The sequence below is a fragment of the Pelobates fuscus genome, chromosome 5 (genome assembly GCF_036172605.1).
Source record: "Pelobates fuscus isolate aPelFus1 chromosome 5, aPelFus1.pri, whole genome shotgun sequence".
NCBI lineage: Eukaryota > Metazoa > Chordata > Amphibia > Anura > Pelobatidae > Pelobates > Pelobates fuscus.
Genome location: NC_086321.1, coordinates 87,125,583 through 87,148,064, shown reverse-complemented (window position 1 = coordinate 87,148,064; position 22,482 = coordinate 87,125,583). Strand labels below are relative to the sequence as shown.

Sequence of the window (22,482 nt, the reverse complement as noted above, 5' to 3'; positions counted from 1 at the left end):
TGGATGTCATCACGCATAGTGCAAGGACGTCCAGTATCAGTTAGGTGACCAAGTGTCGCATAAAGACCCAGAAGTCCCTCTAGTGGCTGCCTGGCAGACAGTAACTAGTGGTGTAGTTAAACCATAACGGGATCCTGCGCGCGCACCCCAAGCATGAGGCACCTAGAGCAGAGACCGCGTGGCCACTCCGAGCCACCGACAGCCCTTTAAGAGTCTGTACAGCACCCGATCCCGCCATCCAACACCATGTCCTGGCAAGACTACATCAGCAACCTCATTAGCGACAAGAACTGCAAGGACACTGCCATTGTGGCTACAAGGAGACTCCCGGGGTGTGGGCATCTCACCCGGGGACAGCCTGAGCAAAATCACGCCAGCAGAGATCAAGAACATAACTTCAGGTGACCGATCTGGTCTGTTAGCGTTGTGACGCTTGGTGGGATACGGTGTTCTGTCATCCAGGACCAGTTTAGCAACCCAGATGTTTGAGTAATGGATTTAAAAACAAAGAACCCAGATGGACCTTCATATGCTGTAGTTATTGCCAAAGCCTTACAAGTTGTCATATTGGTCGGGATAGAAGGTGTCCACTGTGGAGCCCTGTATCCTACAGCACACAAGATGGCCAAGTACCTAAAATCATCAAAGGGACTCTACAATGCCAGGAAAACAGTTTTCCTGGCACTGCAGGTCCCCTCTCCCTCCCAAGTTGCTGAAGGGGTTAAAAATGATGTCCCTCGGCGCTGGTTCAGGGTCCGCCCACGCTCCTCCCCCGCCGGCATCATCCAGCAGGGCAGACCTATTGCGCATGTGCATTAGACCTCCCATAGGAAAGCATTGAAAAATGCTTTCCTATGGGGAATTTAGCGACGCTGGAGGTCCTCACAGAATGTGCGGACGTCCAGCGACGCTATAGTACACTAAATGTGTGCTATAATACCGTAAGTGCCCTCTAGTGGCTGTCTAGACAGCCACTAGAGGAAAAGTTAACCCTGCAAGGTAAATATTGCAGTTTATGAAAATTGCAGTAATTACACTTGCAGGGTTAAGGGTAGTGTGAGTTGGCACCCAGACCACTCCAATGGGCAGAAGTGCCTGGAGTGTCCCTTTAAGTTTCTGTCTCCCCTCCATTACTACTGATTCAGTCGCCTGTTCCAGCTGCAAACATTGGACCAATCCACAGATTTTCCTCCCATCTTCAATTCCTTTTTTAAAAATCACCTTTTATGTTTTTGCTGCCCTGGTCATCGAAATTAACAGAATTTTTCAGGGAAAAAAAAATGTATATCTTAATTTAAGAATAAAAAAGTATGCTGTATTAAGGTAAAAAAATACAAATAAAATACAGACACAACAGTAATTATTGCAGTTTTTTTATTTTTTTTTTAAAATAAACTGCAATAATTACCTTTGCAGGATTAAGGGACCTGGGACTATGCACTCAGGCAACTTCAGTGGGCTGAAATGGTCTGTGTGCCTATAGTATCCCTTTAGCACCTTTATACTCTTCCAATGAAAACAAAGTCCAACACAGAAAATTACTTACCGCGACCGAACTGGTTGGATCCGCCACCTCGTCCAGATCTATAGCCTGTTATGTGGACGGAAATTTTTATATAATTACATTTACATTCTAAAGAAAAACCATCTTCAACTGCTTACTGTAGAGGATGTAATGCAATTAAATCTTGATGCAGTCTCCATTTAAGTCATTTCACAAAAACAGGTCTCTCTCAGCATCCAATGGAGCCTCCCTGGCAAAACACGTGTCGGACCACTGCTTATGGTACTCTTACAACAACTTACAAAGCTTTATGGGTGTGCAAAAGGTTATACCTCTGGAAACAATAGCCAAGTAATACCTATATTCAGATACCCAACAGATATTTAGACTGACTGTTTGCTGAATGGGAGCCCCGAGCAGTTTTCATGGAGCATAATAAAATTGAGCTGGTTTGCCTTAGTAGGCACCTAATCTTCGATGTACAGTATAGATTAGTGTTACTTATGCTCCATGATTAAAAAGCCATTATATTGGCATTTCTTTACCTCTAATTCTCAACCATATCACAGTGTATTATTGGGTACATAAGAGACTTTAGTAGGAAGCCTAATATCTTCCCTTTGGGTTTAGTCCCACTAGTCACAAACCTCAGCTGATAAATTCATACAATTACTTCACTTTATCTGATTCTCAGGGTATTGCTACATTTGCAGATACTTCCTTTTAAGGGGTTTAACTACAGGTGTTGAAGGGATACCCAATAGTATGAATTAGAGTTTATTTTGTAAATATCCCTAGTTTCTCCTTTTTACAAGTGGGTTAATCCAGCCTCTAGTGGCTCTCATTGACAGCCGCTAGAGGCGCTTCTCACTGATTTTCACATTGAGAAGACGCCAGCGTCCATAGGAAAGCATTGAGAATGCTTTCCTATGGACTGGCTGAATGCGCATTCAGCCTATGACGACCGAAGGAGGAGGAGAGTCTCCAGCGCCGAGGAAGCCCGGTGCTGGAGAAAGGCGATTTAACCTCCTTCCTCCCCTTTCAGCCCAGCGGGAGTAGGACCCTGAGGGTGGGGGCAGCCTCAGGGCACTATAGTGGTCCTTTAATAGAATTGTGATGAAATTTTATGTTTAATAAAATTAAAGTGTGTTTCAACCTAAAAAAACAGGCTTGGATAGGTAATTTTTTTTAAATGTCTCTAAATGTATTAAACTACGGATAAAAAAAAAGAAGAAATCACCTATTTTGGTCTAGATATCCCCTAATCTCACAGCCTACCATTCTAATGATCATATTCTTATGGATAAAGCAAAAGTGAAAAGTCTTTGCAGCAGAGGGGCCAAGCTTTCTTTGAGTGCAGAGAAAGCCACTTTTTGTGAAACCGTTCAATAACAGTTAGTCTACAGACTCCACCCCAAGATTCACTGCATCACAACTGCTTAAAAAAACTGGCTAATGTGTGTCTGGGAGTCAAGCCATTGGTTGCCAAAAAGTAGCAAATGCAACAATAAAATGTGCTACTATCCAAAGGTGTTACACCTTAAAGGAACAATATAGCGTTAGCAATATAAATCTGAATTCCCAATTGTGTGTGTCATTCTATCCATATTCCCTGTCCCAACTCTTTCAGGCCTCAACCTTGCAGATTAGAAGTGAGAAAGTTTTACTTACCTTTTTCACAAGTGCTGAAGACCTTGTGCACGACGTCCCCATAAGAGAGCACTAAATCAATGCTTCCTTGTGGGGCTTCCACATCATGGGACAGAATTTCACTGTCAATGCCAAAGAAACACCTCATCACTAGAGGTGGACTTAACCTAGCAATGTAAAACATTGTAGCTTGAGGAATCGCAATGTTTACATTGCAGGGTTAAGAGGACCGGTATACTACAACCAGACAACTTTGAGATTCACTAGTGTTCCTTTAAACAAAAGGAGACTTCAAAGTCTTCTAGTCTTGGAGATGTGTGGTACATCAAATACTAATGGCATCAGTGAAACACATCCAGCTTTCTATCACTCCCACCACCATTCTGAATGCATGTTTTAACATGCAGAAATAAAGTTTGCCACACTATTTCATACAACTAAATCTATGCAAAAAAAGAAAATTCTACCGCTTTCATTTGAATGTTGCATTCCATGACAAAGCAAACATTTCAAGCAGAAAAGATGTCCAGTTACTTCCTGGTTGTTCAGCTCAGTTGCACAGACCACCTGTCTTGCAAAGACTTCTGCACAGGGAAGCCTATAATTGGCTAACCGGGTCAGGGCTTTACCATGTCGAGCGGGCGCATCAGGCACAAGCTCCACAATTAATTGACCTAATTATCGCCAATCGAGATACCCAGATTGACAACTAACTAAACGGATACCTGGAGGTGTCCGGGTGTCACTGGGCACTATAGTGAAGCGTCCTTATGTCTGCTGTGGCTGTGCTCCAACCTGCTTACCTTGCGGCCAAACAGGGGACTAGCTGGAAGCAGACACCTTCCACGCAGAGTCCTAGTCTGCATTCATGTAGCTTGCCAACACAATAACCTGTTTTAATGTGGCTACACAACTGCAGATTGTATTCTTTAGTTTGTTTCATATTGTTTGGCTTTACATCGTTTTCACCCATCACAATAACTTTCAATCTATGAGAAATATTGGTCAATGTGATGGATGTGGTAGTGGTAACTAATCATCCAACCATCACTTGTTTGAAAATACACGTTTTTCATGAAGACAGCTGATCTTATTGTAGATTGTTGCCTATAATCTCCATGTCCATCATGCTCTCTCTTCCTCTACTCCTGCTGAATGCTGAATTTAGACAGAACTTTCAATTCATCTAGAGACAACCAAAGTCTTGGCTGGAAAGAACGGGAGGGGCTTGTAAAGGCTGCAGACTGAAGAACTGCAGCTTTTGCAAGCAGTCTTTGGATACACACCTCCAAAAATTAAATTCAAGTTTTTTTAGTGTTGCATCTTTTAAAGTTTACATGGGTTGTATATATCCAAAGTTTACAAGCACATGCTTAAAGCAACATTGTCTTTTTTTTTCTCCATTGCAGTTTCTTTCCTTAAGGCCGCTTGTATCCCAATACATACCAAAGACTGGGGGAGTACAATCATTTACTTTTCTTCCTAGTGTTAAACTTCATTATCCAAGTGCCGCAATTTTATTCTGACATGATATCTGCAGTTTGCTTAATTAACCCATAATACACTAGTCAAAAGAAACACAGAAAGGCAAATGTCTTTCCAGTTTCTAATTTAAAGGATCACTCCTTGCACCATAACTATGGTGCAAAAACATGCATGTTTTAACAGTCTGCAAAAGCAAGCTTAAATGTTCTACTACAAAACTCCCGATATAGATATATGGCTTCAATCTCGATTCCTGGGACTGCAAAATGCTTCTAGGCTGAGAGTTTGCTTTCAGCAGCTTTCCACTGTGAAATGCAGCAGAAAATATGCAAATTTTTTTTTCCCCAATCACTTTTTAGAATGTGGCACTACAGATAGGCTGCAATTGTCAGGTGATTCTCTCAGACACCTAGACCTAGGCATCCTGATTAAATCAACAGGGCAATGTGATTGGATGCCGTTTGGAAGACTTAAATCCTTTAAGCGAGAAGGCACTCATGCCATAACTAAATTAAGATGAAATTTGTGCCCCAAGTGTAGCTCTACGTTTTGCAGTTTCCAAAAATAGTGTTCGCAAAAAAAAAAAGTGCCATTAATTTTTTTCTGTCCCAAAAGCTTCTGCTTTTTTTGTGAAAGGTTATTTTACATTGTTAAAATCACACACATACCTCTTCGGTTGCCAAAACCTCTCTCAGATCCAAAACCTTGACTGGTGAACGCATTGCTTGCTAGGATAAATGAAATGAACATTCTATGAAAAAGCATTCACATGACATGACAGAAATATAGCAGACATTTTCTGGGAGGTTGTCTCTTCCTTTCTGGTAGCCCCACTCATTTGCTTTTGACAGAATGTTTATTTCAACATTAGTTTTATTTTCCTGGCTATTATCCATGGCCTCATAATTCTCTCACTTGACTGATTAACTTTTTTGGGAGCCATGGAAAAACGTGTCCTCGCTGTGTGTCAGAGCAAATCAATTTTATCAAATTAGGTTGGCATAAATATGTTTTATTACGATTACCTTATAATTTTTACCTCTTGCAGATCTTTTACTAGTCCATGCCCCAGACAGAATTATTCCATTCCACCACTGCAGAGGGAGATCTCAACTGGCATAATGTAACAAATATGTTCATGGCATTCCCACCATCCCAACGCTGCAGATGTGGTCACAGACATAATCAGGAGATCTCACTCTATGCATCTCCACTATATCCAATTACTCCTAACCATCTCTTTAAACTGGGAGAATTTGGTAAAACCTATAGAAATTACCACACATCACTTTACTTGGTCCTCGACACACTCAACTCTGGCATAACACGACCCACTCCATGCTATAAAAGTTAATTATGACAAACTCACTTTCTGACCATTTGCCATCTTATTTCTGGAGGGTGGTGAGCTCCATCTAAATTCCAAAAATGTATGCCTCACAAATTTTGAGGAAGAAACAGCTCAGCTCTACTATGTACAACATTCTCCAACATACACGAATAGGGAATCCTTCAGCCTATACAATGAAATGGCCTCAAGAGTTACAGACCGGTTATTCCGGTTTATAAAAATAAAAAACGTTGCACAACCTAGTCACCCAACTGAGCAACCTGCCAGCCCCTCCAGATGTTTCTGAACTACAACTCCCATGATTCCCCGGCTATCTGTTTCATTGAAAGAATCATGGGAGTTGTAGTTCAACAACATCTGGGGGGGCCGCTGGTTGGACATGCCTGCCCTAAAGCATACTCAGTACTCAACCCAGGGTACCATCATTGTTCTATTTATCTCAAAAAGCTGTATTATCATGTCATAACTACCATGTGTATCTCTTGTGTTATCAATGAGTTCTTAATGATTAATGAGGTTTGTATCAAATATCTGATCTGTTGTCATGCTACAAAGTCCAGTAAAATCCTGGAAGCGCCACTATAAGCAGTCTTAATTCTGACGTTATATTGCAGGACTAAGTGTGACATGACACTGCTTACAGACCACTTCAATATGAGTAAGTGGTCTGTGTGCCTATAGTGTCCCTATAATGTGTTGAACCTCTCAGCGGTTATACTTCATTTTCCAATGGTACTACGCACTCTTAAATCTTGCATAAACTATTGTCCATAGCCATGAATAATTTGATTATCAGTCTCTGCATATATACTTTCAGATACCAGTAAATCTGATGTACTTCAATATAATCAACAAGTCAAAGACAGAAAAGAGAAGCAAATACACTCATCACATAAATAAAATCTATTGCTTATACAAGAAAAACTTACCATTTTTACACCTGTCATCGTATACAGAATCGGATTGCTTAAGAAAAGTAAGACGTCAGAATTAGAAACTGATCAAATTCAAAACAATCCCTTCTCCCCCCAAAATACAAAACCCAAACACTTGGGAGTAGATAGACCAAGAACTGGAAAGGTACTTTGTTATTAAAGAAACACTCCCACTCCAAACACCATACCCACTAAGGCATGCTTTAGTGATGTTGACTAGAGTACCCGATCCTCCACACAGCCAAGTAGTTAAACTATTTACTAGCAGTTTGACTTCTTACTTGGAGCCTACTGGATGCTGCTCCCTGCTCCTTACCTTCAACTCCAAGAGCCAAAAAGCACCTTCTAGGAGCTTCTATTAGCTTGCTAAGCCAAGTCCTGCAGTCAATCAGCAGGTCACTCCCTCCAAATTAGCCAAGCCCAGTAACTGATTAGCTCAGGGAGAGAGCTTTAAAGGGACTCTCCAGTGCCTCACCCTCCTGGCCCCCATCCCATGTTGCTGACCCCTTCAGTGACTTACCTGTATCCAGCTCCGATGTCCCTCGGCGCTGGGTCAGGTTCCGCCTACGCTCCTCCCCCACCGACCTATTGAGCATGCACGGCCGACTGCAGCGGAGACCTAATGCGACCTCCCGATAGGAAAGCATTGAATAATGCTTTCCTATGGGGATTTTGGCAACGCTGGAGGTCCTCACATAACGTGAGGATGTCCAACATCATTGAACACGGAAGTGTCCTCTAGTGGCTATCTTGTAGACAGCCACTGGAGGAGGTCTTAACCCTTCAAGGTAAATATTGCAGTTTATGAAAACTACAATAATTACACTTGCAGAGTTAAGGGTAGTTTGAGTTGGCACCCAGACCACTCCAATGGGCAGAAGTGGTCTGGGTGCCTGGAGTGTCCCTTTAAGCGTACCGTGGACATCAGGTAAGAAGTCAAGATGGTGGTTTTAACACTATAGGGTCAGGAATACATGTTTGTGTTCTTGACCCTATATATAGGGTTTGTTGAAGGTGACCGTGAACCCAGACCACTTCAACCCTTCAGGATCTTACTGTTTTGGCCATGGTGTACGTTAAGGACCAGGGCTGTTTTAACATTTTTGTTGCGTTTGTGTTTAACTGTAATTTTCCTCTCATGTATTATTCCCATACAGGTTATACATTTTTTTTCCAGTACCAAAAGGACTTTCTTCACATACCATTATTTGCATCATGTCATAATTTACTTATAAAAAAAAAAAAAAAAAAAAAAAAAGGAGGAAGATACATGTGACTTATCTACAAAAGCTAATGAAAACAAACTGCTAAATAGATTCAAACTTTTGTCCTGAGTTTAAAACCCCCCAATGTTTACATGCTTTTTTGCAAGTTATAGGGCTATAAGCACAAATAGGAAATTGCCGTTTCAAAATATATACACACACACACACACACCGGTATTTAAAATCTAGCAATAATGACATTGTAACACTTATCTGTCAAATCTCTGAATCACACCCTACATGTACTATTTTTTTTTTTTTTTTTTTAAGTAGACAACCAAGGGTATTCAATATGGGGTATGTTCAGTCTTTTAGTAGCCACTTAGTTACAAACACTGGCCCACGTTTGCATTTATATTTGTTTGAGCGTTAAAAATGCAAAAAACTATTACAAACGCCAACTTTGGCCAGTGTTTTTGACCAAGTGGCTACAAAAAGACACTGAACATTTGCCATACCTTGGGTTGTCTTTTGCAAATGGTATGCCATCATTGGGGTAATTCCCATTGCTGGGCTACCATACGGTCTCAAATGCAACATAACCAACCTGGCAATTTTCAATGTAAAAAAATGTGACCCTTATATTTGACCCTGTAACTTTCAACACTATAAAACCTGTGCATGGGGGAGTACTGCTCTACTCGGGAGACTTTTCTGAACACATTTTAGTGTTTCAAAACAGTAAAAACGTATCACAACAATGATATACATCAGTGAAAGTGTCATTTGTGCGTGAAAAATGCAAAAAACTTCACTTTCTCTGACAATATCATCGCTGTCATATGTTTTACTGTTTTGAACACTATTTGTGTTGCGCAAAGTCTCCAGAGTAAAACCGTACCCCTCCATGTACAGGTTTTCGGGTGTCATAGAAAGTTACAGGGTTAAATACAGTGCCAGCAAATTAAACTCTCTGGACTTGCAGCCTGGGTTGTCAGACCGGTCCCTCAAATTGCAATCAATAGGAGTCACCCTCAATCCGTTAAATCCAGCCAAAAATACTAACAATCCACCTTGCAATCCTACTCACCCTGATCCAGCAAGTTGTGCTGAGCCGGCTGATGCCTTTTTTTCAGCCACAGAGGCTACCTAAGCGGCGCCGCCGAGTTGAGGCCTACCGACCGCTGACGACCACAGACCTCGAGTCACTCCTGTGGAGAAACTTCTCAGACCAGCCAGGAGCAGAGCCGCTGTCACACGACCCGACCATGGGCCGCAGATCGCAGAAGTCGGCTACCGGGCCCGCCAACAGAGACATCGGGGCCATGCTCCAAAGACCGGCGCGACCCGAACCTCCTCCGCCACCGGAAGAATCCCAAAGTGAGGCCGAATCTGAACCGGAGAGGCCGGAGCGAAGGCAACCAGAGGTACTACCAAACATAGTGACAACAGCGTCCCTAAATATAGCCGCCGAAGATGACTCTGCCCCGACCACAAAGGGGGACCTAAAATTACTCCTTGCCAGTATCCACAAACTACTGGACGCAGATTCCGCAAAGCTCAAATCTGAGATGCGAGAGATCAGGGAGACAGTGGGATCAGTCACCGACAACGTGCAAGACGCACACACTAAGATCGCTGCAGTACAGGACACAATACTCCAACTCCAACGGAACCAAACACTCCTAATGGGGAAACTTGCAGTTATGGAGGACCGACACCGCCGAACCCACATAAAAATCAGGGGGATCCCGGCCGCGATATCGGCAGAGGAACTACCCCACTATATAAGGCGCCTCCTCACGACTATACTGCCCCCAGCAATGGCCCGCAAAATGAATGCTGAAAGTATATATCGTCTCCCCTCGACAAACAACACGAAATCCAACCTCGCCAGAGACGTTATTTTAAGATGCCACACCGTCCAGGACAAAATACATATTCTGCAAGCTGTTAAAGGCAAGACACCAATTACCTTTGAGGACTCCACCCTGCTATTCTTTCAAGACTTGTCAAGAGCTACCTTATTGTGGAGGAAGTCATGCGGACCCGTTACTACCCAGCTACGCTCGGCAGGCCTGCCGTATAGATGGGGAGCGGACAATTCCATAGTAGTCACACAAGCCGGTGCCGTACATGCCTTGCACACCATGGAAGAAGCAGCACCATTTCTACGAAAATTGGGCATATCAGCCGTACCGGTGACACCAGAACAACCAGCAAGATCCTGGGACCTGAACACAGTTATACCCTTCATCCCGCGCTCACAAGCTGTACCACCACCTGTTACATAGGGCGCTACGATGAGTAATGGTACTGATCAAGAGCTGATGCGGACATTAGTGACGAAGAAGGGACTTTCGATTAAGATAACTTAACCTTTATCACTTTTCGTTTAAAATGTTGTTATTTACCTACATTTATGTTTATTTGTATATATGCTTATCCGGCACCCGCTACCCCACCATTCACCTAACGACCCCATGTAATACTTAACCGCACCACTAGTACGGGGATTGACAGGTGAGGCTCCCTGACATGCACCTCAATACATGAGGTTCAACCAAGCAGATCCACTTGACCCATGGTAGGTTCCCACGAATCACATGACGTCTTACTACCCCCCCCCCCCATGTCCTCCTCCAGGTCAGGGGCCCAACACCCGCCCGCACCGACACCAAACAAGCTAACACACGACCGGACTAACACGAACCCAGCGACCTACACGAAACACTGACCGAGACTCAACGAGACACGGGCGACAGCTGTAACCGAGCCTGACACGCCACATATACTTGGGTCACTGATAACCAGCCTGAATCCAACTATACGGATACACCCCCAACTGACCCAAGACCCCCAGCACACCACAGCGTAACCAATTTATGACCATCACCAGGTGGCACCACCGACGGGCTAAACCCTTGACACCAAGGGTACCTGTGGACCTAACTAAACTGTATGCCAACCTGACATCTTAAACAAAAAAATAGTGTTGACGACAACCACAGCAAAGCGGACTACAGCCATGAACCGCATGTAACACAGAATACCTGTCTCACCTTGAATACGCATAATATGTAACGCTTCACTTGCTTATGAGATAGTATGATCTGTATTGATGTTGATCTACACCTGCCGTTGTGACAGGGCAAACTTGTATGTTAAACTACAACACTGACAAAATAAAGAATTTAAAAAAAAAAAAAAAAAAAATTGCAATCAATAAAAACGACTTGCATAAAAAATATTACATACATACGCATGTAGAATTTCAATATATATGCATATTTATATATTTGAAGTCTATATGTAATTTATTCAAGTTATTTATGTAAATATATCATTCATATTTTGAGATATAGATATATATATACACACATGTGTATATAATTGCATTTGAAGTGTACTCATCTAAATATCAAAATAATTAGAATAAAATTTCATACAACTTTTCTATTTTTACGTTTAATTTATTTTAAATTTACTTATTTGTAAATTAGAATATACACGTGTAATTTAATTATAAGTGCATTTTATATTAATATAAATACACTTAGAATGATATAGACAGACATAATTAGATGTGTGTAATATATATAATTTTTATTAACTTTTCTTTGGGTTTTTTTTTTTTTTTTTTACACACATGCAGGGAGACTGCCTGTCAGCACAGATACTTGGGACACCTATTGCAGCCATGTGACTGTTAGAGTGATCACACGGCCGCAGGTTCCTAATTCGCCGAGGAGAGACTGCCTGGGCTGTCAGGCAGTCTCCCCACACTGGGAGGAACGTCGATCAGGTAAGTACATAATACGGTTATGAAGGTTCAGGACCATCACCGGTCCTCAAAGGGATTTTTCCAATTACTTTCCAGAACGGTCAGCGGTCGTTAAGATGTTAATGTTTGTTTTGTATATAAACAGGGTAGCAAAGGAAAGCCATATTTCCCCTTTATAGGAGGATATATAATATGTACATGTGCACTTAAACATGAAGGGTGGAAATGTGGTACCATAAACGCACTGCTTAAGTGCCAAAAAGGCATTAGTCAGAAACACATTGCATCTCAGAAGATTCTTAGTCATTAAGGGGTTAATAGAGATTATAAAACCCTAACCAAAAGAGACATACCGAGTTGCTGAAATTCACGGCACTGGTAGAACTATGGTTTTCTTCGCCATCACTGTCCCAATCAGATCCAGGCATGGTTAGCTACAATACAATGGGTCAGAGAATGGAAAAAAATAAACCAAACAAGTTACATAGACAATATGTGCAAATGTCAATGATTGACAATCATCCCTTTACAGCCTATAATGGCATGGCTCATCTTTCGGTCAGCTTGCAACTCCCATGCCTACCCCCTCTGCCAGTCCCTACTTTGGCTACCCATAAGCTATAGGACTCAATTTAAAATCCTGGTACTTGCTTACAAATCTACACAAACCTACCTATCCTCACTAATACTTTAAATGTCCCACAGAGGCCGAAGACCTACCACTGATGCTCGCCTTAAAAGGACACTAGGCACCAGACCACTTCAGCTCATTGACATGGTCTGGGTGCAATTGCCCATTAACCTTACAGTGGTTTCTGTGAAATGGAGGGTTAACTCTTCCTCTAGTGGAAGTCTAACAGACCGCCACTAGAAGGACTTTTGAAATTGAAACGGACCTTTGGTCTGTTATCTGACGCTGAACATCCTCACACTCTGCATGAGGACCTCCAGCGTCAATTTTTTCCTCCATAGGAAAGCATTGAAAAATAATGCGCATGAATTAGGCCTCACGCCTGCTGGTGAGGAGCGCAGTCGGAGCCTGACCCAGCTCTGAGGAACATCGGCGCAGGAGTCAGGTAAGTCACTGAAACAGCCAACAGACGGCAGAACCAAAACATTAAGCGGTAGTGGTTCTGGTGACTATAGTGTCCCTTTGAAATGTGTCTGCCACCCCCCTCGTGCATTTTGATTCTGCGCACAGGAAAGGGTGGAGGGGGGAGTTTACAAAAGGCAGAGCAACAACCATAGTCATGTCAATTCCCCCATTGCAAGGCATGATGCCTTGTCTATGAGGCTGCTTCAGTCTCAACCATAGACTCTTGCACTCTCAATTATGTAGGATCCTGGCAGATGAAGATTAAGAGAGTCCCCTAAATAGACAGTGTGATGACTGCAATAGATCACTTTAGGCAAATAAAACCTACTATGGCAAATAGAACCTCGCCACAGGACTATGGGCCCTGCAATATACCTTGCCAAATGCACTTTAAAGGGCTCCGTTCATACGAGTTATGTACTGTATTTTGCACTCTATAAGACGCACCTAGTTTTTAGAGTAGGAATACAAGAAAAAAAAAGTGTCCCCTCTGTCCTCTCCCGCCTCCGTCCCATAGCGTTCGCTGTACCCCCCCCCTCCGTCCCATAGCGTTCTCTCTACCCCCCCCTCCGTCCCATAGCGTTCTCTCTACCCCCTCCGTCCCATAGCGTTCTCTCTACCCCCTCCGTCCCATAGCGTTCTCCCCCCCCTCCGTCCCATAGCGTTCTCCCCCCCCTCCGTCCCATAGCGTTCTTCCCCCCCTCCGTCCCATAGCGTTCTTCCCCCCCCTCCGTCCCATAGCGTTCTTCCCCCCCCTCCGTCCCATAGCGTTCTTCCCCCCCTCCGTCCCATAGCGTTCTTCCCCCCCTCCATCCCATAGCGTTCTCCTCTCCCCCTCCATCCCATAGCGTTCTCTCCTCCCCCCCCCTCCATCCCATAGCGTTCTCCTCCCCCCCCTCCATCCCATAGCGTTCTCCTCCCCCCCCTCCATCCCATAGCGTTCTCCTCCCCCCCCTCCATCCCATAGCGTTCTCCTCCCCCCTCCATCCCATAGCGTTCTCCTCCCCCCCTCCATCCCATAGCTTTCTCCTCCCCCCCCCTCCATCCCATAGCTTTCTCCTCCCCCCCCTCCATCCCATAGCGTTCTCCTCCCCACCTCCATCCCATAGCGTTCTCCTCCCCACCTCCATCCCATAGCGTTCTCCTCCCCCCCTCCATCCCATAGCGTTCTCCCCCCCCCTCCATCCCATAGCGTTCTCCCCCCCCCCCCCATAGCGTTCTCCTCCCCCCCCTCCGTCCCATAGTGTTCTCGCTTGAGCTGAAGTGGTCTGGGTGTCTATAGTGTCCCTTTAAACTCAGTACCTGCTTTAATGAAATCTTTTTTATGTCAGATTATTTAAATCCTTATTTTCTCTTGGGCAACAACTAACATTCAGTAAAGCACCATATTTAAACAGCTCCAACAAATTACACAGCACTGTACAATAGCTGTGCTGCTAACAAACAAGTACTTGAAACAAGACATGAAGGACTGACAGGAGCATAATGTGATGAGGGCTTACATGTCAAGTGTAATGGGAATCAAATTACAAGGCAAAAGATTATAGTAGAGACTGAGGTTTTTTTTTAGGATTTTAGAGGACAATTTAGGGATAGGAAGCAAGACTTAAAAAAAAAAAAAAAGTTTACAGTACTATTGAAATAAACCTGGCTAGTGATATACAACTCCATGTTCATGTGCAATAATAAAAATCAGCCTCTATTATACCACCATATACATAAACACATTGAAATAACACTTACATTATGTACGCAAGGTAATATGCAATAGATATATACGCCAAACATTTCTAGAAATGAAATGTAGTAAAAACGAAACAGACGTAGGAAACTACACGCGTTAGAATGTAGACAGGCAGCTATACCATGTGTGTAGAGCGAAATATACAGGAATATCTGCATCCCAGGTGAATAGCGCCCACATACTACGCAGCGCAGTACACGGTCTGCGGGGCGGGAGGGCCCTGCTAACTCCAGGTCTAACCGGTTGGTATTGCCATGCTCGGTGCGGGAGGGCCCTGCTAACTCCGGGTCTAACCGGTTAGTATTCCCATGCTCGGTGCGGGAGGGCCCTGCTAACTCCGGGTCTAACCGGTTAGTATTCCCATGCTCGGTGCGGGAGGGCCCTGCTAACTCCGGGTCTAACCGGTTAGTATTCCCATGCTCGGTGCGGGAGGGCCCTGCTAACTCCGTATATTACCGGTTAGTATTCCCATGCTCGGTGCGGGAGGGCCCTGCTAACTCCGTATATTACCGGTTAGTATTCCCATGCTCGGTGCGGGAGGGCCCTGCTAACTCCGTATATTACCGGTTAGTATTCCCATGCTCGGCGCGGGAGACCCCTGCTAACTCCGTATATTACCGGTTAGTATTCCCATGCTCGGCGCGGGAGACCCCTGCTAACTCCGTATATTACCGGTTAGTATTCCCATGCTCGGCGCGGGAGACCCCTGCTAACTCCGTATATTACCGGTTAGTATTCCCATGCTCGGCGCGGGAGACCCCTGCTAACTCCGTATATTACCGGTTAGTATTCCCATGCTCGGCGCGGGAGACCCCTGCTAACTCCGTATATTACCGGTTAGTATTCCCATGCTCGGTGCGGGAGGGCCCTGCTAACTCCGTATATTACCGGTTAGTATTCCCATGCTCGGTGCGGGAGGGCCCTGCTAACTCCGTATATTACCGGTTAGTATTCCCATGCTCGGTGCGGGAGGGCCCTGCTAACTCCGTATATTACCGGTTAGTATTCCCATGCTCGGCGCGGGAGGGCCCTGCTAACTCCGTATATTACCGGTTAGTATTCCCATGCTCGGCGCGGGAGACCCCTGCTAACTCCGTATATTACCGGTTAGTATTCCCATGCTCGGCGCGGGAGACCCCTGCTAACTCCGTATATTACCGGTTAGTATTCCCATGCTCGGCGCGGGAGACCCCTGCTAACTCCGTATATTACCGGTTAGTATTCCCATGCTCGGCGCGGGAGACCCCTGCTAACTCCGTATATTACCGGTTAGTATTCCCATGCTCGGTGCGGGAGGGCCCTGCTAACTCCGTATATTACCGGTTAGTATTTCCATGCTCGGTGCGGGAGGGCCCTGCTAACTCCGTATATTACCGATTAGTATTCCCATGCTCGGTGCGGGAGACCCCTGCTAACTCCGTATATTACCGGTTGGTATTTCCATGCTCGGCGCGGGAGGGCCCTGCTAACTCAGTATATTACCGGTTGGTATTTCCATGCTCGGTGCGGGAGGGCTTTGCTCGGCCGGACACAAGCCACCCGCTACTTACCTTCCAGTGTATGAGACACCGCTACAGACCAAGCCGGGTATTCCCAGGTTATTGTATTTCTGTATGACAGCAGACCGATATAAAGCGTTCCTGTAATGGGAGAGCTAGTTAGTCACCGGTGACGGAGACCGTTAGACAGCACGAGTCCCGAGGGGAGCCGGGTGTGTTGTTTATATATCGGTATATCTCACTGACCTGTCACTGCTCGGTATCGGGTGCCCCGTCTTGCTCTGGATGGTGTGTGGTATCAGCTGCTCACACACAACTCCCAAACACACTGGGCGGGGGACGCACGAGCTGCCCTGGTAAAATAGATCGCGGTGAAGACGTCACAGCCGCTCAGCCAATCAGAGGCGAGTTCTTTCCCGCCAGGCTGTCAGGCGGCACGTGGTGTCAGGGAATGGCTCAGGCGCGGTGTCATGTGGAGAGTGTCACCATGCTGGCAGACCTACTTCAAAGGACAGGCTGAGAGTCTCTGATATCACAGTGTTATCAGCATATGGCAACTGTGAACCTGTCAGGGGGTCCTGAAATAAAATCTCCTACTGTTGTTATCACGGCAGTTATTATCCAGTCCTTGTATAACTTACACACAGCACATTTTATTAAATAATTAGATCTATTAGCCGAATTGCCAAATGTACAGCGGTATTGGGGGAGAAATTATCTATAGGCACTGTTACTCTAGCAGGGTTATTCACTAAAGTGAGAATGCAAAATTAATTTCACATTTAAAGGGACACTACAGTGACCAGAACAACTACAGGTTAAAGGACCACTAAAGGCACCCAGACCACTTCAGCACAATGAAGTGGTCTGGATGTCAGGTCCCTCTAATTTTAACCCTGCAGCTGTAAACATAACAGTTTTAGAGAAACTGTTATGTTTACATTGAGGGTTAATCCAGCATCTAGTGGGTGTTGCACATATGTTGCTCTTGTTGGGGACAGCTTACCTCCCAACATCAGCAGTCGCAGAATCAGAATGGCGGTGGGAGTGGGTAAAGGTAGCAGGCCAGTGATGCGTTTACATCACTGGCTCCACCCAAAGGGGGGGACCTGTCCAGAAAGGAATACACACCAGGCTGCCTAACAATCATTGAGCCAATTGAGGGCAGACCCTGCAGGGAGCACTCTTTCAGTGCTCTCTGCAGGGTCCAAGTGCCCTGTATATAGTGCAAGTATGTCTAATGATGCACTTTTGCCATTATTGTTGGGGACAGTTACCTGGTGTCCCCAAAGGTGGAACACCAGGGAGTAAGGCGGGACAGGACCTTAAAATCAGGGCTGTCTCAGAATGGCCGCGTGCCCCGAGGCCTACTCCGAGTTCTCTGACTATATTTTTCCCCTGAAGAAGATATGGATGCCCCACCACTACTGAAGCCTCCATACCCGGTGCCGCAAGGCCCAGACAAAGCACCAGTCACCACCGAGGTGCGTAAATCACTCCTGGCGTACCTGCAGACCTCCAATATCGTTGGTGCATGGCACACACCCTCATGGTCCTTAAGAGTGAAGACATGTTTTTCATACACGACATGGAAGAAGCGAAAGCGCTGCTGCCAACTCAATCTCTCACCAGACTCTCTAGCACCCACGGGAACCCGGGCAATAGACAAGTGGAATCCGGCGACAGCACAACCTTTTGTCCCTCAATTGACCGCAGCAAACCTTTCAACAGTGGACTCCACCTGACTCGCCTCACAGAGAGTTTGTCTCTCTAATAACGTGGTCCCACTTACATTAATTGTTTTTGTTTCTTGTTTGCTTTTGTTTCTCCTGATAGGTTTGCTCTAACTTATTTCCTATCACCCTCAGCCAGACTGGTCTAAATGCAGGGCCAGATTAAGAGCCCAGTGGGCCTGCTGCTGACAGTTATGATGGGGCCTAATTACAGAATCTTATCGACCAAAAATACTAAAACAATCATACCTCCTAAGCGTCATGTATCTGATGGAGATGGTGTTGGAGGGAAACTCAAAGGATGCAGCTATACGAAAACACATACTCTATGCTAATCTCTCTCTAATTTATGCTTTCATCTTTCAAGTAAATCCATACCCCCTAAAAGCAGTGTCCAGTAAAGAAGGAAGTCAATGGGCAGAGTAAAAGGGTGTGCCACTGGTGCGAATCACGTGACCAGACCTGCCAAAAGGGGAGAAAATGCCCAAAAAGGGGGCATGTCTGTCCAAAGAATTGGAAGGCCAGCCTGGCATGAATGCATGTCAGGCTGCCTGCCACTTATGCAGGCTGTCCAACTAAGGGCATACTATGCAGGCAGCACCCTGAGCTTGACATAAATGCATCAAATAATGCGCTTACTCCACGCTAAGGACTGTCCCCCAGCACTTACATGTCCACTTGTCTCCTTACCTTCTTACTAGCAGACAAAAGTTCCTGGTATATGGTCTGGGACCGAGAAAAGGTGTATGTAGTGAGTTTAGAAGAAAGGGGACATGCCACAGTGTTAGAGAGACCAAAGTCTGCATTACCTTAACTAATTTTATTGTCAGCCAGTTCACACAAGTTTTGTTCCCATACATCCCTCTTAAGCTTCCAAACTTAAAGAGACACTATAGTCAACAGAACAACTACAACTTATTGCATTTGTTCTGGTAAGTAGAATCATTCCCTTCAGGCGTTTTGCAGTAAACACTGTCTTTTCAGAGAAAATAACTCCACTGGCCACTCCTTAGATGGCTGCTAGAGGTGCTTCCTGGGGCAGTACTGCCTAGTGTGCAGCACTGCCATTCAGTGTCTCCACCCTCTGCATGCAGACACTGAACTTTCCTAATAGAGATGCATTGATTCAATTTATCTTTATGAGGAGATGCTGATTGGCCAGGGCTAAGTTTGACTTGTACTGGCTCTGCCCCTGATCTGCCTAGTTGACAGTCTCAGCCAATCCTATGAGAAAGAATTGTAATTTGCTCAGACCACCTCTTCTCATGATGTCAGCAGACAGAGTCAGTTCAGAGGCAGGCAGGGGCAGTGCCAGCAGCTGCAGACTTAAATACAAGTAAGATTTTACTATATTTAGGTAGGCAAGAGGGGGCCGGGGGGCTAGATGGTGGTTTAAACATGATAGGGTCAGAAATACATGATTGTGTTCCTGACCCTATAGTGTTCCTTTAAGCAAGAGTATGTGAAGAGTAATTAGGGTTGCAAACCTTACCAGTCTTAATTATTTATATAATTAATTGGTTATGCGTGTCATCACATCATGTAAATCACAAGGAGTGACATAATAGAAAATTCTGTAAAGCCACCAACAAACTCACAGTTTGATTATGCTGTATAGATGGATTGCTCCCAGTGTCTCAGTCTCCCAAGTCACCCAGTGTCAGTGTCCCTGTGTCACTTAGTCCCCTAGTCTCCCAGTGTACCCATTTCTCCCAGTGTCCCCATGTCACTAGGATATTAGGGGACACAGTGAGACATGGGGACACTGAGAGACATGGGGACACTTGTGGATACAGACATGTCGACACTGTGAGAAATGGGAACACTGAGACACTAGAGACACAGAGACATGTGAACAAAGACACTGGGAGACTAGGGGAGACATGGGGACACCGAGACACTGCCTGGGAGACATGAGGACACAGACACATGGGGACACTGGGAGACATGGGGACACTGAGACACTGGCTGGGAGACATGGGGACACTAAGTCACTGGGGACACTAGGAGCCATGGGGACACTGAGACACTAGGAACACTGGCTGGGGGACTTGTGGACACTGTGAGACATGGGGAGACTGTGTCCCTAGTATCTCTGTGTCTCCCAATGTCTCACAGCGTCCCCATGTTTCTCAGCATCCCCAAGTGTCTCAGTGTCCCCAAGTGTCTCAGTGTCCCCAGTTCTCCCATTGTCCCCTAGTGTCTCAGTGTCCCCATGTCTCCCTGCTGCCTTTCCCCACATCCTCACTTACCTGAGCTGTACAGCTGCTGTCTGAACTCTGTGCCGTGTAGCTGCTCCCCCATGGATCAGTGAGTAGTAGAGAGAGGCAGGGATATCCCTGCTTCTTTCCACACACAGTGACGCCTACTGGCCGGTGCTGGTATTGCAGAGTAATCTCAGTTTATACTGAGAAAAATACCTGCATTTGCCGGTATTACTGAAATAATGGCATGACCAGGCAGCCTCAAATACCGGTTATGCCAGTTAAATACCAGTCAGGTGGCAAACCTAAGAGTAGTGTGTAAAAAAAAAAAAAAAAAAAAAAAAAGTTTAATTTTAAAAATTTTTTTTTTTTTTAATGGGCCTATTCCATGGGCATGGGCCTGGAGCTGCAGCTCCACCAGCCCTTATGTTAATCTGGCACTGTTTATATGCTTGAAGCTCCTCACTATTACCCAGACCAGCAGGCATTGTGATTTATACCTACTTCCCCACTACTCCAGGGTTACAGATAGTTAGTATCTGGCTGATTCCTATTGGGCCTCTTATCTCTGGGCACAGACTCTGTATCTGAAGGCTCATTGATGTTTAGAGTCCTCCATCTTTTTTAACATAGACTATCTACTTGTATGGCTTTATAACAAAAAATGGGTATATCATCTTGTAAATTACTGTTCAAACATTTGATACATGCCTATATATATATATTCATTGTACATATGTCACTGTAATAGCGCTTTAAAGAACATGCTAGCTTGCACTGCTTGATTGATACATGGATATTTTGATCATTTTGATCATATTTGCTCTTTGAAATTATGTTACATTCAAATAACATGCCTCATCCGAAGTCAAAAAAGTGTCCGAGACTCATCAGCCAATACCTGTCTCCTGCAAAAGATGATGGATGCATTTCTACATGTTAGTATACACAAAAAGTGCCAGCGCTTAGTGAATATTCCCCCTGAGTCAATAATCAGGGGTAACAAAAAATATATATAAAACCTTATATGTAAGAGTCCCAGTCCACAACCAATATAATGTAGTATAAATCAAGGAGATTGGGTATATTCTGCTTAGTTCATATGTATCCAAAGGTAACGTGTCCTATGTGTCATATTCACTAAGAATTCGGGATTATTCTAACAATTAGTGACCGAATAATCTAAATTTTATTAAAGACAGGAGGCGAATATTTGCTTATCTTTCTTTACTGAAACTCCCAGCAGCAAAGAAATAGTTAGCAATCAGTGTAAAAAAGTTTAATACTGAGGGGGCGGAGCCTAGCCATCAAGCAGAGCAGACGTGTATGTCCTGAGCTCCTGCAAATTGGGCTGAATTTAAGTCTTTAACCCCGGTAAACAAGTGACTTTAACACAATAACGAGAACCACAATACTGAGGGGGATCCAGCAAAGCGACCTAAAGCCTAAGCAAAGCCTAATACCCACCGGGAACCGGCGATCCACTACTGCAACCTGCTATAACGGAGCGGAGGAGAGGCGGCCGATCTCCCTGCTCACAAGCAACACAAACGTTTGGAACTGCTCCTACCCCCCCCCCCCCCTTGGACCGGCGGGGGTTATCCCGGTCCCCACTGGACTATTACAAGGGGCCACCACTGCACTTACCTTATAATCCACACTGAGGCCCAGAAATGATCTACAGGCCTCACCGCTAACACACTCGGAGCAAAGCAACCTGAATTAAGATGGCGGTGGCGACTTACCCTCAAAACGATACCAGCGTGCAATCAGAACTGTTCCCTTGTTGCCCCATAGAGCGACTCCTACAACGAATTGATGAGCACTTTAGGCACTTCTGGAGAGCTCTGGGGCACCGGGTAGAACAGCTGCAGCCCCAACCACGTGCGAAGGCGCGGAGGGGTGCAAACCAGGGAGCGCAGGAGACCCCCTTGGGCCTAGTCGCTTCGGCCACTGGCCTACCTGGGCTGAGGGCCACCAAGGGCTCGACCCTGAGACATCGCCCACATAGACGGAGGGTTCACCGCCATTGGCGTCGACGCACCATCGGAACCCACCGCTACTCCCCACCCGGGAGGGACCCGGCCCATCCGGACTGTCGGGTCCGTGGCAAGAAGATGTCGGCCTCATCACCGGCCCGGGGCTGGAGGGCATGGTTGCCTCGCTCCCAACGGGCCGCTACCTCTGCGCACTACCTCACTGCAGCTATCACCGACTCGGAAAGGGGCTGGAGGTGGAGATATGCAGCACACTCGAATTGCAGCAGCGCTTCCCCAGTTAGATCCCGCAACC

General features: G+C 45.3%; 1 protein-coding gene across 3 annotated transcripts in view; it reads right to left on the bottom strand.

Moving 5' to 3' along the window:
- Nucleotides 1-16,542, bottom strand: part of DDX4 (DEAD-box helicase 4) — a 56,164-nt gene extending 39,622 nt beyond the window's left edge. For 2 of the 3 annotated variants that reach the window (XM_063456899.1, XM_063456901.1), the window contains exons 1-5: nt 16,500-16,542; nt 12,268-12,348; nt 6,920-6,956; nt 5,308-5,367; nt 1,547-1,591 (exon numbers count right to left, since the gene is read on the bottom strand). In XM_063456899.1, coding sequence (XP_063312969.1) covers nt 1,547-1,591; nt 5,308-5,367; nt 6,920-6,956; nt 12,268-12,342 — 217 coding nt within the window. In that variant the 5' untranslated portion in view covers nt 12,343-12,348; nt 16,500-16,542. Of the gene's footprint in view, nt 1-1,546; nt 1,592-5,307; nt 5,368-6,919; nt 6,957-12,267; nt 12,349-16,304; nt 16,357-16,499 lie in introns of those variants that run through there. The other variant, XM_063456900.1, reaches the window with a different exon arrangement.
- Between the last annotated feature and the right edge of the window lie 5,940 nt (nt 16,543-22,482).